General features: G+C 46.6%; 2 protein-coding genes across 2 annotated transcripts; one reads left to right on the top strand and one right to left on the bottom strand.

The window, feature by feature from the left end:
* Positions 1-10,905: 10,905 nt before the first annotated feature.
* LOC117591017 (protein singles bar) lies at positions 10,906-11,738 on the top strand. Its single transcript, XM_034284103.1, has 3 exons — positions 10,906-11,284; positions 11,351-11,491; positions 11,559-11,738. The coding sequence occupies exons 1-3, from the start codon at positions 10,973-10,975 to the stop codon at positions 11,637-11,639; spliced, it is 534 nt and encodes a 177-aa protein (XP_034139994.1). The 5' UTR covers positions 10,906-10,972; the 3' UTR covers positions 11,640-11,738.
* LOC117590983 (anoctamin-10) lies at positions 11,651-14,694 on the bottom strand. Its single transcript, XM_034284058.1, has 8 exons — positions 14,206-14,694; positions 13,988-14,124; positions 13,821-13,927; positions 13,487-13,757; positions 13,184-13,396; positions 12,142-13,112; positions 11,897-12,073; positions 11,651-11,835 (listed from the first exon to the last, which is right to left on the bottom strand). The coding sequence occupies exons 1-8, from the start codon at positions 14,225-14,227 to the stop codon at positions 11,802-11,804; spliced, it is 1,932 nt and encodes a 643-aa protein (XP_034139949.1). The 5' UTR covers positions 14,228-14,694; the 3' UTR covers positions 11,651-11,801.
* Between the last annotated feature and the right edge of the window lie 18 nt (positions 14,695-14,712).

Genomic DNA, 14,712 nt, shown 5'->3' with positions numbered 1-14,712 from the left:
CATTATGCGACCACTCAATTACAAAATGGGACACCTATACATATATGAAATCCGCTCACACACCTTGACTCGTGCGTTTGTGACGTTTTTGTCGCCTGCCATTCTCTTCTGGCAGGGCAACAGAAAAAGGTTCAGAGCCAAACGGCAAAGCAAAGTCGCAAAAGGGAGCGAGCGAGAGGGCTATACATAGACAGTAGCGACGGTGAAAGAGAACGTACAGGCAAAAGAACTGTATTACCAGAACCGGTTTTTATTCATTTTCAATTTGAGTGAGCGGTTCTGCATGCGGCGGATTCTCCTTTGGCTCTCCACCGCGCCCTCTCCCTTTCCAAACACTGCCGACGACTGCGTTTCTTTTTTCCTTGCGTTTGCTTTCTTTGCCGATTTTTGTTTTGCTGATAGTCGTCGCCAGTTGGCACAGTCAGTGGCAGCGGCAGCGGCAGAGGCAAGGGCAGAGGCAAGGGCAGAGCACACGACTGAGCCCGGTTTTGTGTCTCTTTCTTTCATACCCCTTTGACTGCTTATTCGCGTTTCCATGCTGTGCCAGAAATTCTCTATCGCTTGATACCCTTTTGGAACTGAGAGTGTGCTGAATGTATTGTATGCGTTGTCACAGTGGGAATACATTGCTCGAAGAGGAATAAGTTTGTATTTCTGAAGACTATCATACAATATGCAAAACATTTTACAAGCCATATACTTGTTTGAAATCGGCTGATGCATACATACATATATATTAACTAGATATCCCAGGGTATTCCAAGGGTAGACCCCTCAGAGCGCTGACATCTCCTTCTGGTTTTGTTGTTGTTCTGTTTTCCCTTTGCTTTAGTAACTTTAATTTGTTGGCATTGCCATTGCCGTTTCGGGGTCCGTTACGCTGCCAGCAGAGACCAAGTCCGACCCCGTTCCTCGCCCATCGACGAACCCTTTACATTGCTCTATTATCGCTCGGGTTTGGTTAGGTCGTGTTTCTTTTGCGTTAGTTTTTGATTTTTCTTTCTGTTTTTTTTCTTTTCTGTTTGTCGTTTTGGGTATCAGCGCGCAAGGTGGTCAAAATGGGAGGAGTGTCTGCGGGGGAGATCAGAGTCTGAGTCAGCTTGAAATATTTCTGTTTGTGCAACTTGATCGGAATTGTTGGCAATATGGACATGCATACACACATATGTGTATGTGTGCACTTTTTTTAGTTCCTGGCACCGAGATGCATTTGGCCTCTGACACACCTTTGTTTTTGTTATGCCAAATGGTTTCGGGTTCTGGTTCAGCTCCCTAACAGAACAGCTGATATTATAGGAACACGAATACTCTGGAGTATAAATAAATCATTGGAAAAAATGTACTTTGGTGTCAGTAATAATTTTCTTCAAAATATAAGCTTGAAAAAACAATTCAGATTTTTCTGCATTCAACGAATGGGAGAAGTTATTTGAAGAAGGTGAGGCCTTCCATTCCCCTAGGATTACAGTTTCTTTCATTTGGGGATTCTATTCTTTGTTTTCGCTTTTTATTTCTGTCAATCTGTTTTGTCTGCCTCTCGCACTCGCACTCACACACTCTCCTGATCTTTGCAGTTGTTTTTACTCCGCTGGACGGTCTGCTTCTTTATGCTGTTATTGGTCTTTAATTTCCCCCTCTGTTCTCTGGCAAGTTTTACTGTTGGCAATGCTGCAGCGCAGCTTCACTCCATTCAGCAGCAGCAGCAGGTCATTAATAACATTGTTGCCCCATAGTGTGTGTGTGTGTGGGGTGGAGGGGGGGGGGGGGACTTACCGTCCCCTGTCGCTGTCCTTCTAGCAAATGTTTTTGCCTTGCTCTGAATTTTTACTGCTGGTGGCCTTTGGTTCTTTTCCCTTTCCTTTGCCTTGTCGTTCCACATCTTTATCGCTCGTTGCTTTTCACTCATTTCATAGCCGCTGGTTGTCTTTGTTGATTTTTTCGTTCTTTTTTTGCATTTGTCTAGCATTTGCCCCCCCCCGTCAAGGGTCCTTTTGCGTTCTTCCGATGCATTGAATACGATGCAAAAAAAAGATGTTAAGTTAAATTACTGCCCTGCACTAGGATCTGTCCCTCATCACACTCTTCCTCAGTAATTGCGTACAATGTATGTATGTATGTATGTATGTATGTATGTACATGTGTATCTGCTTATGTGCTCGCTGGCACTGGGCCTGTGGGGGACCTCCGTGGCTATGGCACGCATGTCGTTCGGTCACCGTTTGCCTCGGGCAACGGGACAGCGGACTGGTCAGCGTCTTATGTGGCTCTGCTTTTGACATGCCACAAAAGCTTACCCCTCCCGCCATCCAGCTGGTTGCAGGTCTAATTCTTCCCCAAAAACCCATGTGGAAACCCTGCCAAACCACAATAATCCATTCCAATTCCAGTGTGTGTGGCGTGCCTGTGTCTGCAGAATTGGCAAAACAAGGTCAAGTGTAGGGAGCAAAATATGTTTAAGTGCCCATGAGTGTGTGTGTGACTCAGGGGCCTCTCCAGAGGGTGTTGCCAAATCCCCAAACATTCTTCTTTCTGGATATTCTGTACATAATATATCCTATCCAATATCAAATCAAATGGCAAACGTAGGCGATAACTGTTATAACTGTATGTGTCTTTAAACGGGCTTCTGGAGTGCCTAGTGGGGGTGGGCGCCTTCTGTACTTGCGTAAAGTTTAAACAAAAGTTGTCGAGAGACCAAGAATCAGGCAATCCCTGCTGCTGCCGCGAGCCCATGCCGTGTATGAGTCACGTTCAACAGGCGGCCGTTGCGCCGCAATGTGCGGCTTCATCATTTTGAGGTTAGCTTTTTGTCGCATTCGCGGGGGGGAGGCAACGGCAACGGTAGTGGCAGCAGTAGCAGCCCTAAGAGCGCGGCCCAAAATCATTTGCACAAAGGTGTGAAGTTTTTCGAGATCTGAACTTGACGGATGGGGTCCCCGGCTGGCGTCAGAGCCAGCGCCACAGCCATAGCTGCAGTGGAAGCCGAATCCGACGTCGCTGCAGCGGCGACGACGACACCTGTGGATATACGCATAGGAATGTGAACAAGAGAAAGAGCGAGATGGAGAGAAAGAGATCTGCTTTGCTGCCAATTCTTGCAGGCCTATGCAGTGAGCGGTCGGGTCGGGTCGGGTCGTCGAAAGCATGCCATGGCTCTGGTCAGGCACAGCACGAGGGATGGGGTGGGAATTAAATCTGTACGGGTAGTGGGGCGGCTCCTGCTGTCTCAACTCACCCACTCAAACCCCCCGGGATGTGACGTATGTATGTACAAGCAAAGCAAACGCTAACGCAAAAGCAAAACCAAACGAAAAACCAACAAAAACAACGACAGCTGAAAGTGTAACTAAAATGCACACAAAAATTATATACCCATAAACATACACACACACACATCCATCGTTACATACATACAAATGTGTGTGTACATAAATACTGTACATGCACACACAGAGCCGCCAGAGTCATAAAAACACGAAAGGAGAGGTCGTAGATTTGAACTGCGAAGCATTTGATACCCTTGGCGATCATTTGCAAACATTTGTATGTACATATGTATGTATTTGCATTATTAAAAACGAGAAGAGGGGATAATCATTCATTTGCTAATACATACTTACATATGGATGTGTATCTGCAACTGCACACTCAAGTTATTTTTGGTCAAGACTTGCAAAACTTTGATATATCCTCCCTCTGTAAGGGTATCAGAAATGTTGCAAAAAAAAAACAAAAATGGAGAGGAAAAAAGAAACCTAAATAAAAAAATTAAATGGAAATTTCTGAAATAAAGCACACGCACACAACTACACACACACACAGCTACGAATACCCATACAATGTCGGTGGCGGAGGCAGAAAAAACAGTTCAGTTCATTTTGTGTGAAAATTGGCAACGCTGCCTCAGCTAACGTAACGAGCCAGGCGACGACGCCGGCAGACACAAAAACAAACACTGCGTCAGTAAGAACGTCGGCCCGTCACTCGGTGAGAGTGACTGTCGACTGTCGGTCGGGTGAGAGCGACGGCCGGCCGTAGAGCGCAGCGCGTAGTTTTTGCGCAGCGCACACCGCACAGCAACATCGGAGAGCAGCAACCCCAATGGCGAATTTGCTGCGTTCGTGCATATGGAAGAATATATTTCGGAAGGCATCCTTGAATTTTTCACATATTACTCCCGTTTCGATAATCATTTTATATAAATACATAATTACATTAGAACTGTAATTTGTAGGCTCAAAAAGAATTTCTGTTCTGCTCGAACATTTACAAAGTTCATGTAGTTTTTACCCAAACGTGGGCAAATGTTGTGCTAAATTCGCCACTGTGCTGCTGTTGAGCTTACTCCTTCTTTTGCCGACACACACACACAAGCTTTGCACAATTTTTTTTTCGCTACAATTTGACACACAAAGCAGCTGTCAGCATAAGCACACATATATGCATACATATATTTTATATATATTATATATCAGCCAGTGCGATAGAGGGAGATCCAGACAAAGAGTGAGCGAGAGAGCTTGAGTCGAGAGAGGCGGGGCTGGGGCTGGGGCTGTTATCTACTGCGCATTGTCTTGAATGTTGTTTGCGTGTGTCTGTACGAAGCGAGTGTGTGTGAGAAGAAGAAGAAGAAAAGGAAGTGTGTGTGTATGAGAGAAGATAAAGCACAAGTGTGTGTGTGTGCGAAAACAAGTAGAAGAATAGAAGAATACTCACAAGCAAGTGAAGGAGAATGTGTTTGCATGGCTTTGAAGAAGCAGAGCTAGAAATCAGATGAAGCAGAAATAGAAGAGTATGTGTGTGTTTAGTATGTGTAGAAGTGGAAGTGGAGACTTGAATAACAATCGCAAAAGCTCGTTGAATTGAAGGGGTTAGTTATCGGCAGCGGGGCAGACCTACCGACCGACCGTTGGTCTGTCTATCGGTTGGTCGGTCGGGTGAGACGACACAAATCAACATGACACGACCAACGTCAACAGCAACTACAAGAACAGAACCGGCACATTCAACTTACACACAGCAGAGCAGACGAAACGTACACACATACATCCATATGTACATAGCATATGAATGCATGTGCTTATATGCGCAAAAGAGACAGACACTAGTGCAGATTGGGAGACTTGCTTGACAGGGGAGTCGGAAAGATGTGCATGACAGGGTAGATGGTTTGACATATGTATGTACATATTATGTATGTATCCATGCATGCACATACGTATGCCTCAGCGGAGTTGGGGAGACAAGCAGACAGAAATAAAAGGTGAGACGAAATTACTGGTGGGACGGCGAGTCGTGCATGACAGTGGTGACGGTACAACATACACTTCTCTGTAACAGTGCTGATGCATGCAATAGGAGAAGGGAAACTAGAAGAGAAGAAATGGTGAGACAGTGCGACATGGAAAAGACATGTATGACAGACCGTGTGTGGGCCGCCGCATTGCTTGACAACGACTGATGAGTGCCCCTCTGCCCGCCCACCGCTGTGTCGATAGTGTGTGTTCGGTTGGGTGTGCGAGGGAACAGAGCGACACACGAAACCAACGTGTCAGCCAAGTCGAAATACATAAAAAGAAAGCACAAAGGCAAAAACAGCAACAAAACCATCTCCGAATGATAATAAAAAAGCAAAATAAAACGAAAGCATACGGAGGAATGGAATGAGAGTGTACCGCAAATTCTCTGCATGCGCACATGGCTGCGTGCGTGCATGTGTAGCCTGTGTGTGTGTGTGTGTTGTGAGTGTGCATGATGAAACTTAAGGGGGAATGATGGAACTTTTGGTCGGTGGGGAAAAACGTGTATGGTGGCGTAACTTGAAGCTGGGCGACATGCAAAATATTCAGCGACTTGAAGCTAAATCCTTGGTAGAATGAAAAAGCCTCGGATAAAATGCACGTTGTTGCTTTGTGTGCACATTGTAGGGTGGTGGATGGCGTTCGATAGCGGTGGGCTTGGCATTCGGATGACATTAAAGGAGATGAGAGAAAACGGGTCATTCATTGGTGGAGTACCTACCTTACCCTGATGGGGGTATATGCATGGGACTATTGCCTCATAATCCTCTGACGATCCACCGCACACCATCCGTTTATACCACGTGCTAGAACACTTGTCATATGTAACTGATGGAATCTTGCGCGGATGCACACGTAGTCCATTATGTGACAGCGGAAAATTCGGTGGAGCAGCATTTGGTTGCCTGGTTCATACAATACAATACAATACAAGGAAGTTTCACGGTCAAGGAATATGTATCATACAAACATACAAACATGCAACATACAATGTAAATATATGAATGAACATATGAATGTACGAAGGAGTCAATGCAATGATTGCTCTTTCGGAGTGGGTGGACAATCTTTCCCGTCTTCAAAATGGTGACGTTTCAAGCAAGATTATGTAAAGGGAGGCTGATTTTCTGTACAACAGCTCCTAGTTGAGGAAATGATTTGTAACTACTTTCAGTCTGAATGGTTCATACCCCTACAAATTTAGTAGATGAGGATTTACTAGACCTGTGTACATTGTGTGATTTGTAAATAATTAGTACCAACTGTAGTCCCGCTGTCGACTATCAAAAATATTTAATGATGATTGCATTATTCCAGGAACAGCTGTTAAGTTCAAGTCGCTTAGATAAGGCTTGGAACGTGATTCCCCTTGCCGTATTAAGTGCAATCATTGCCCCACCATCCGTTTCACGCTTTGTTGTTAATTTTCGGCTTATGCGTTTTATTTGGACTATCTATTATAGCGGGGGCTTTTTGTTATACCCCTGCAGAGTATTTGTTTTGGTTTCGCTCAATTTTAAAACTTGGCACAGACCCATATCTCTAGGAAGTATTTCAAAGATATCACAGCTTGATCTGCAAGAGTATTTGTACATACATAAGTACATACATTTGGAGTTCTTCGGTTTGCTATTCTTTAATTCCTCTCCCACTTTTTTTTGTGCTAGCCTAATCAGAGCCCCCGTTCTGTCGCTGCCGCCGCGGATCCACAATTAACTTTTTGTGATCTTTGCTCGCCGCAGAGCCAATTCACAGTTAGACCGGAGGAGAGAGACAGAACGAACGAACGAAAGAAAGAAAGAGGGGGTCGTGTGAGCAAGAGTGGGACAGGGGGAAAGAGAGAGAGCAATAAACCTAACCTGAATCCGCAGCAACTGTCGGCGGCGGCTGGTGGGTGACATTGCATAGCCGCATTAGGGTGAAGAGAGAGAAAGAGCGGGCAGAGGGAGATAGAAGCCAAAGTAGCGCAACTTGCGGTGACAGCAACCACAACGAAAGAAACGAGAAACAACAGAAACAAGAGCAGCGAAAACTAGTGATGGACATGGGACGTATTTTGATTAGGCCTGACCAAACATACACAAAACATGAATTTTCAATGGAATGTACATATGTATGCATGTACAACGTACATATCCTCTTCGTGTTTAGTTCATAACTATCGTGATGCACGAGCGCGGTGTCTCCGCCATCTCTAGCGAGAATGACAGCAGCAACAACAATTGCCGGTTTTGCGCGCGTAATCGATGCTGGCGTCGACGTCGACAGCAGCTTCAGTCCCCTCCCCCAACCAACAAACCCATCAAAAACACAGCAAACCGCTTTACGATCTGATCTTGTATTACGTGTTGGCGTTTTGCATGTTGTTGCCTTTGTCGCTGTTGTTGTAGTTGTTTTTGTCGTTGGCTTCATTTGTGCATGAGATCGTTTTCTTGTTGTTGTTGCTTCAATCAAGTTACAGTTCCAGTTGTGCCCCTCCACAGCACCATAGAAACCCCTTGCCTTAGACGGTCATGGCACCCAGCAACAACAGGCCAATCGTGTTTTTGTACATACATACATATGTACATATGAACGACTTACGTATAAAGGAGTGTGTGTGTGTGTGCATGGTGGGGGAACCGGTTTCCTTTTACTGCTTGCATATTTTTAGCAACAAGTTGAAAAAGAGTTGCCCCTCGACAAAAATGAGACTTGGGTCGAGACTCGGACACTGGTTTCGAAGGGAAGTGTGGGGGTATGCTTGGTGCTGACTTAGCTAAAGTGCTGCCAGACACACACACACACAAACACATGAAGAAGCACAGGGACAGGCAGACAGAATAATGATAATGAAAACGTGTATAAAGATCGACAGAGAGACAGCGATCGGCATTCGCTTGTAACAAAACAGTTTTTTTTTCTTGTGTGCTGTGTCCATACAATCCGCGACAAAAAGAGAATCAGAAAAGACAAAAACACAAAGAAACGAACGGAAACAATAGCTTTGAAAGTCGTGGCTTCTTATACCCTTGCTAAGGTAATTCCTTCATGTTGCACATGCCATTCCAACTTTTATAGAGCGGAAAGACTCATAGACTATCACGCTATATGATTTATTATTTGAATCTGATTGGATTAATCTGCGTTGCAAACATCTGTTGAAAATGCTTATACCTCTCTTGCAAGAGAGGGTATAAAACCCCCTACTCAATCAGCTTTGTCCGGGAAGCGACATAGTGGGATAGATAGCAAGAGGGAGAGAGAGAGAGAGAAGGTACAACCGCAAACGTAGCCGCTGCGTCATTGACGTCGACAGCGACCGCAGCAGAGGCGACGCCGCTGAACAATTGCCGGCCATTGTTGTTGACGACGACGACCGACCGCGTCAATATTGTCGTTACCCTAACTTAGACCCCAATGAGTAGACAAGAACGAAATGAGATGAAGAGATGTGACAAATTATGCGCCAAATATTAGACATTTAGAGACATTATTAATACAATATTTAATGCATTTATCACGCTGAAATATCTTATTTTCCTAAATAAATGTCGTAAGACTATGATCTCTGTACCACAAGTTTATTTGTAGGGTATATCAACATGAGCGGTCTATGCAACATTTTTTGCTGATTTCTTTTTGTCTTCTCATTTTGTTACATTTGCTTTGCCATTCATATTTCTCTGTTTTCTGTTTATTGTTGTTCCTCCTTCTCCGCACGCCTCAGAATATGAGAGTGCGAGGGTGAGTGCGAAGGAGATTTGCAAAGAGCGGGAGGCGGAGGGAAAGAGAGAAGTAAACACAATGGCCACACTTTGACCCTGACTTTTAATGTATACATTCGCCGACGGACGACGGGCCGACACATGCTAAATTATTGTTATTATTATGAATTGTGTTTTATGCATTCGTTATACCCTTTCCACAGAAGGTATTATGATATTAAGCGGACGTTTGATCAACGCAGTGAAAATGCTCTTTGGATACCCGAGCTTACATACAACAACACTGCTCTTTCCACAATTCTTTGGGTAAGCTATTCGCTTCATAAGGCCGCAGGTAGACGGCATCCTGCCACCGCTGCCTGTGCCGCTCCACGTGGCAGCTGATTTGCCTAGGCAACGGGTGAGTTGACTGAATGGTTTTTCATTTCAATTGAAAAGCAAATTATTTGTCTCTTCTTATCGCCAGCTTCTCAACGATATCATTTTCTCTTTGCCACACGACCTCTGCCACCCACCCACCACCATCTGCACACACTGACTCTGCCTGCCTTTTTGCCACTGCCTCCCATTGATAAAGCCTGCCAGGCCAGGTTGATGACCAACGTATGGCCATGATAGCGGCTTATTTTTGCTCTATTCTATTTCATCTTCTCTTTTGTGTGGAGCAAGCACACGCACACACGATGCTTTTTCCACCGATGGTATTTGGTCTATGAGTATGCATGATACTTTGTTTCATTGACAGCTTAATCGGTGGAAAACGGTTCGTGCAGCGGCCAATGGGGATTTTCCAGCAGGAGCGAATACCATCGGGGGTGCGTTGATAGATAATGTAGTTATGGCAACGGGGCAATTAGAGGAACTAAGCTCGAAGTGAGTTCTGTTATTATTATTGCCAACTGCAAGCCAGCAATTTAAATGTGGTCATTAAATGCGGATTCCTCAGCGACAGCTCTACTGAACTAAACGGATAAACTAAAATTGCAATAACACAGTTGCAAATGAAAAAAAAATCCTCCTCAGGATAACTACACCATCACTGGCACTCTCCGGGCCGTGACGAGCATCGTTCTACCCCAAAGATGCTAGTCAGTCGATGTCAAACTGTAATTACATTTTTTTTATTGCATTAGAGCCCCGCCGTAACGGACTCATTCAACAATGCTATGCTTTCTCCATGCATTGTTGTCCTCCAAGCTCCATGTCCACCCTGGAATAACACACTCCTCTGGCTTACATTTTGTAAACAAACAAAAAATAGTCCACCCAGAGAGCTTGCACATTGCCCACTCTGGTCATGCTGGGCGCAGAGCGAAATATATGGCATATCTGAGTACTGAGCTTTACATTAAATTTTCCTAGTCTGAGAAGTGCCCATGTGTATATACATACAAACATATGGATGTACATACATACATTCATATGCATACATACATATGCTGACTGACTGACGACTACCGGGTATAACAGTAGCGACGCGCACGAAGCGTCTTACAACGTTCTTTCTCGTTTTATTTTCCTTTGCAAGGCCAAAAGTTTGAACGCTTAGAGCGAATCAATGCTGGATTTCTTCTTGCTCATGAAAAAAATAAAACTCCAGCCAGCTCTTCTTGCGCCCAGAAGAGGAAGCGATGCTAGCTGCTGGTGGAAGGCGAACACCGAAGCAACTACAGTGGCGGGCGTGACATTGTGTCCTTCCTGCACCTGCACACGTACCTGACGGAACAGATCCAACACACAATTCAAACAAACAAGAGCAGCGCAGGCGTAATGGTGGCACGCTTGCGCCGCTTGGGGGCAGGCAAGCGACTGGCCGCCAGATGTGGCTGCATCTAATTATAGAAGCGACCCCAGGCAGGCCTAGGCGATGCAGCCTCAGGCCGCATCCCTTGTCTTGTGGCAGAACAGAGAACAGTTTGGTTTAGGCTGGCGGCAAGGAAGTAGCAGCAGCAGCAGTAGTACACAATGTCTTCGTTTGGAATGCGCGGCATGAGTCAGCCGCTGGGCATCAGGATCTGCTGCTGTCGCGTCTGTACGTGCATTAACTTTGGCTTTGTCCTGTCGCGGGTGGGACTGCTCAAGCTGATGCAGCTGGGCCTGGCCATGCTCTGCGAGGGCCTGCTCATACGCTACGGTGTGCCCTATGCGGACTCGATTGGACAGGCGCTCACCAGCTTTCTGGCCACCACGGGACACTGCTTCACCACAACGGGCATACTGCTGCTGTGCTATGGCTTCTCCGAGAAGTCATACGGTCTCATACGACAGTCGCTGTTTGTGAGTAGCTAACTAACATCCAAATGCATTGATGCAGAGTTCTCCTATGTGTACTCCGTTTTGCAGGAGACTTTGTTCAATGGCCTGGCCGCCTGCATGTACTTCAGCTCGTCCAGCTACATGGGATTCGCGTGCGTTGTGTGGCTGCATCCGCAGTTCTTGGTGCGTCCCGGCTTCTGGGCATATCCGGCCATGACCGCCTGCTATGTAAGTGTAGAATCTTTGCAGCATTCAATGGCCATCCAACTCTAATTATATTCGCTTTCTGCTCTAGTACATGGGCTATGCGGCGGGACTGCTGCACGCCATCGATGCCTTTTTAGCCTTCAAGCACTACAGGGGAGCAGGGCGCTAGAGTCACTTGCGTGGGGTTTGATTTTAAAGCATTTATAAGGCACAACTTTCCTTGGGTTAGAAGTTTAACATTAAAATGGCATAAAACGTAGAAATATAATAATGAACTTGGTTCTGGTAGCACCAACGACTGGAACTGGAGATTAGAAAGGGAGAGTCGATCCTAGGCCATCTTATTAGCTTCCGTCTTGAATTTCCTGCAAGCACACGAGAGATTAGCATGGCATAAAAGTGATAGAAGGCAAAGGGCAGACCCACTTGAGTTGCTTGAGGGCCTGGCTGGTTTCAAAGTCAGCTTTTAGCAGACCAATTCGCACCCAGCGCGGACGCTCGTGTATGACCTTGTGGATGATGAACTTGAGGCCCAGCAGCAGATGCTCGAATATGACAAACGACAGATCCGGCACCGAGGGCAGCCAATGCGAGAAGAATTCTCTGCAAAAGAGAGCGAGCGAGTATGAAAGGTAAATTCAGTTTTAGATTCAATCATTCAATGCACTCACTTGACATTCGGCTGGAGGAAGAGCAGGCCGCAGTTGCTCAGCAGCGACATGACGGACAGCAGCTCGAAGGCCAGCTGCCAGGCGCCAATATTCTTGGCCCTGCGCGCAAACGGACGCTTGAAGATGTTGCACAGCTTGAACATGTCGATGTGGACGGCAAACACATTGTTGACGAGTGCCCCAATGGCGGCGAAGGGGGCCACGGCGGCAAAGAGCACAACGAACCCGAATTGTATGCACACCTGCAGATAGTCCTCGTATGTGGAATGGTAGGCATCCAGGCCGGACTCGTAGAACGATTGCTCGTAGCGTGGCTGATCGCTGATGTTGTCCAGCTTCTCCGGGGCCACCTCGCGATGGCGAAACTTGACGTACTTCTGCCGCAGCACGGCCATCAGGGGTATGCCGATCTCCTGGGCAATGCACAGCAGCTGGAATATGAGGAGCTGCATCATCAGCTGGTACTTGAGCTGCTTGAGGTCCTGCAGCACGAACGCGATGTAGAACTGCGAGAAGAAGTTGTTGACAATCTCGAAGAGCATCAGCTTGTTCACCCGATGCCGGTCGTACTGGGAGCGTGTGCGATGGTTCTCCAGCTTGGTGAGGAATGTGGCCAGCTTCTCGTACGCCCACGAGAAGATGGCTATCAGAATGGACTGCACAATGACCGGCACGTACAGCAGCCACGAGTCAGCGCCGAAGTCGGCCAGCACCTCGGCCTCGATCTGGAACTGGTAGAGGGCAAACCAGCCGGCGGCCACCACACAGACCAGCACCACCGGATACGAGATGCAGTACATTTGCAGGTACGTGTAGCGCATGGGGTAATGCAGCGTCATCTTGCCGGTGATCGGATCGGGCTTCAGCTGGCCCTGATACGCCGAGCGCGGCTTGTCCAGGCTGCTCATCTCGATGGTGCCCCAGCGATACGAGTAGCCAGCACATTTGCGCTTCCACAGCTCCAGAAAGATCTGAAAACAGCGACAGTCTCATTCGCGATATTCCCATTGAACATTGACTACATGAACATTGGACTACTCACAGTTGTCCAGACCACATAGAAGCTGCAAACGATGGAGAGATTCAGGTCGAAGAGATACTGCAGTATGCCAAAGACAGCGGGAAAGATCAGGGCCTTTGTGTAGAACTCGATGAAGCCAAAGTAGAGGCCAATGCTGGAGCCAAAGTAGTTGCGAATATCCTCTATGGGCAGCCGGGTGCGCTTCAAATTCCATTTGAAGCGATCCAAATAGAGCTGAAACCGAGAGAGAGAGAGAGAGAGAGAGAGAGCGGAAGTGTGAACAAATGCTGCTCGTATTTTAGTCTGTCCCCGGAGGACACTCACAATATCGTGCAGTGGAAACATATCCTCGATGTAGCCCTTCTGTATGTAGGACTTGATCGATGGCTTGATCACATCCTTGATCAGAACGGGTATCTCGCAGTAGCGCAGAATCTGATCCTTGCCCATGCCGGGCAGCAGAAAGTCAGAGATGCAGCCATTGTTGAACTTTTGCATGCTGCCAGTGGTCGTCTTCTTCTCCAGCTCGGCCACATCGGCCAGTCGCAGCAACGTGTCCAAGCTGGCCGACAAATAAAGATACTTTTCGGTGTTGCTAGTTAAGAGAATGTCATCAAAAGGGATCACTCTGGTTGAATGTGTGGCACGCACGGCTTACCCCACAATTTCCAGTGTTGTCTGTATGCCAAATTCTTGGATAATCTTCTCCACATCTTGGCAGTGGCGCAGCTTGGCCTTCTCTGTGAATATGATGACTATTTGTGTCTGCAAGCGAGAGAGGGAGAGAGTTTTTCGGGCTTCAGACTCATTCCCCTGCTGACTAACCTTGTCGAAGGGTTCGGCCACGTCGGTGTCGTCATCGCCCTGTAGGGTGCGCTGCCTTTGCAGCGCCTCAAGCTTCAGGCTCCGCTGACGGCGAAACAGTTGATTTTCAATGATATTACGGGTGCGCGGTCCTGGACCTGGCCAACAGAAGCAACAAATTAAGTGTTTTGCATACGCCTATGGCTCGTAAGAACAAATTTTCATTGCACTTTACTCACTTTTGGCATCTTCAGACATCATTTATCTATGATGATAATGGGTGAGTGGCAGTCCTCAGTTGTTGTCTCTGTGCTGGCTGCTGTGCTGGGACTAATAACAATAACGCAAGCCAAAAAAGCCACAAGAATATTTTGCTACAGTGGCATGAGTAAGTGTAAGGAAAGTGTGCGGCTGTTGCTGTGGCTGTGCCTCTCCCTCTGTGCGTCTCGCTGGCCCTGTAGTTGTGCGTTTCTCTGGTTTGTGTTTGTGTCGCTTGCGCCCAAAATACCAATTTAATAATGCCAGAATATGTATTTCTGCCTGTGCCACAACAGCAGAGAATCTTGCACTGGCTTTTGCCGGTTCTGCTTTGGCCTGTTGCTGTTGTTGTGGTTGCTGCTGGCGTGTACCGGATGGCGCATCTCTCAGTCTTGTGACGTCACATAGACAACGATGTGTTATCGAATTGGATTAGCATCAAAAAAATGCAAAAGTCATAATTGATTTAATTAATAAACTGATTGGAT

The sequence above is a fragment of the Drosophila guanche genome, unplaced genomic scaffold, assembly GCF_900245975.1.
Source record: "Drosophila guanche unplaced genomic scaffold, DGUA_6, whole genome shotgun sequence".
NCBI lineage: Eukaryota > Metazoa > Arthropoda > Insecta > Diptera > Drosophilidae > Drosophila > Drosophila guanche.
The sequence above is the reverse complement of the archived record's forward strand: the minus strand, read 5'-3'. Positions and strand labels throughout refer to the sequence as shown.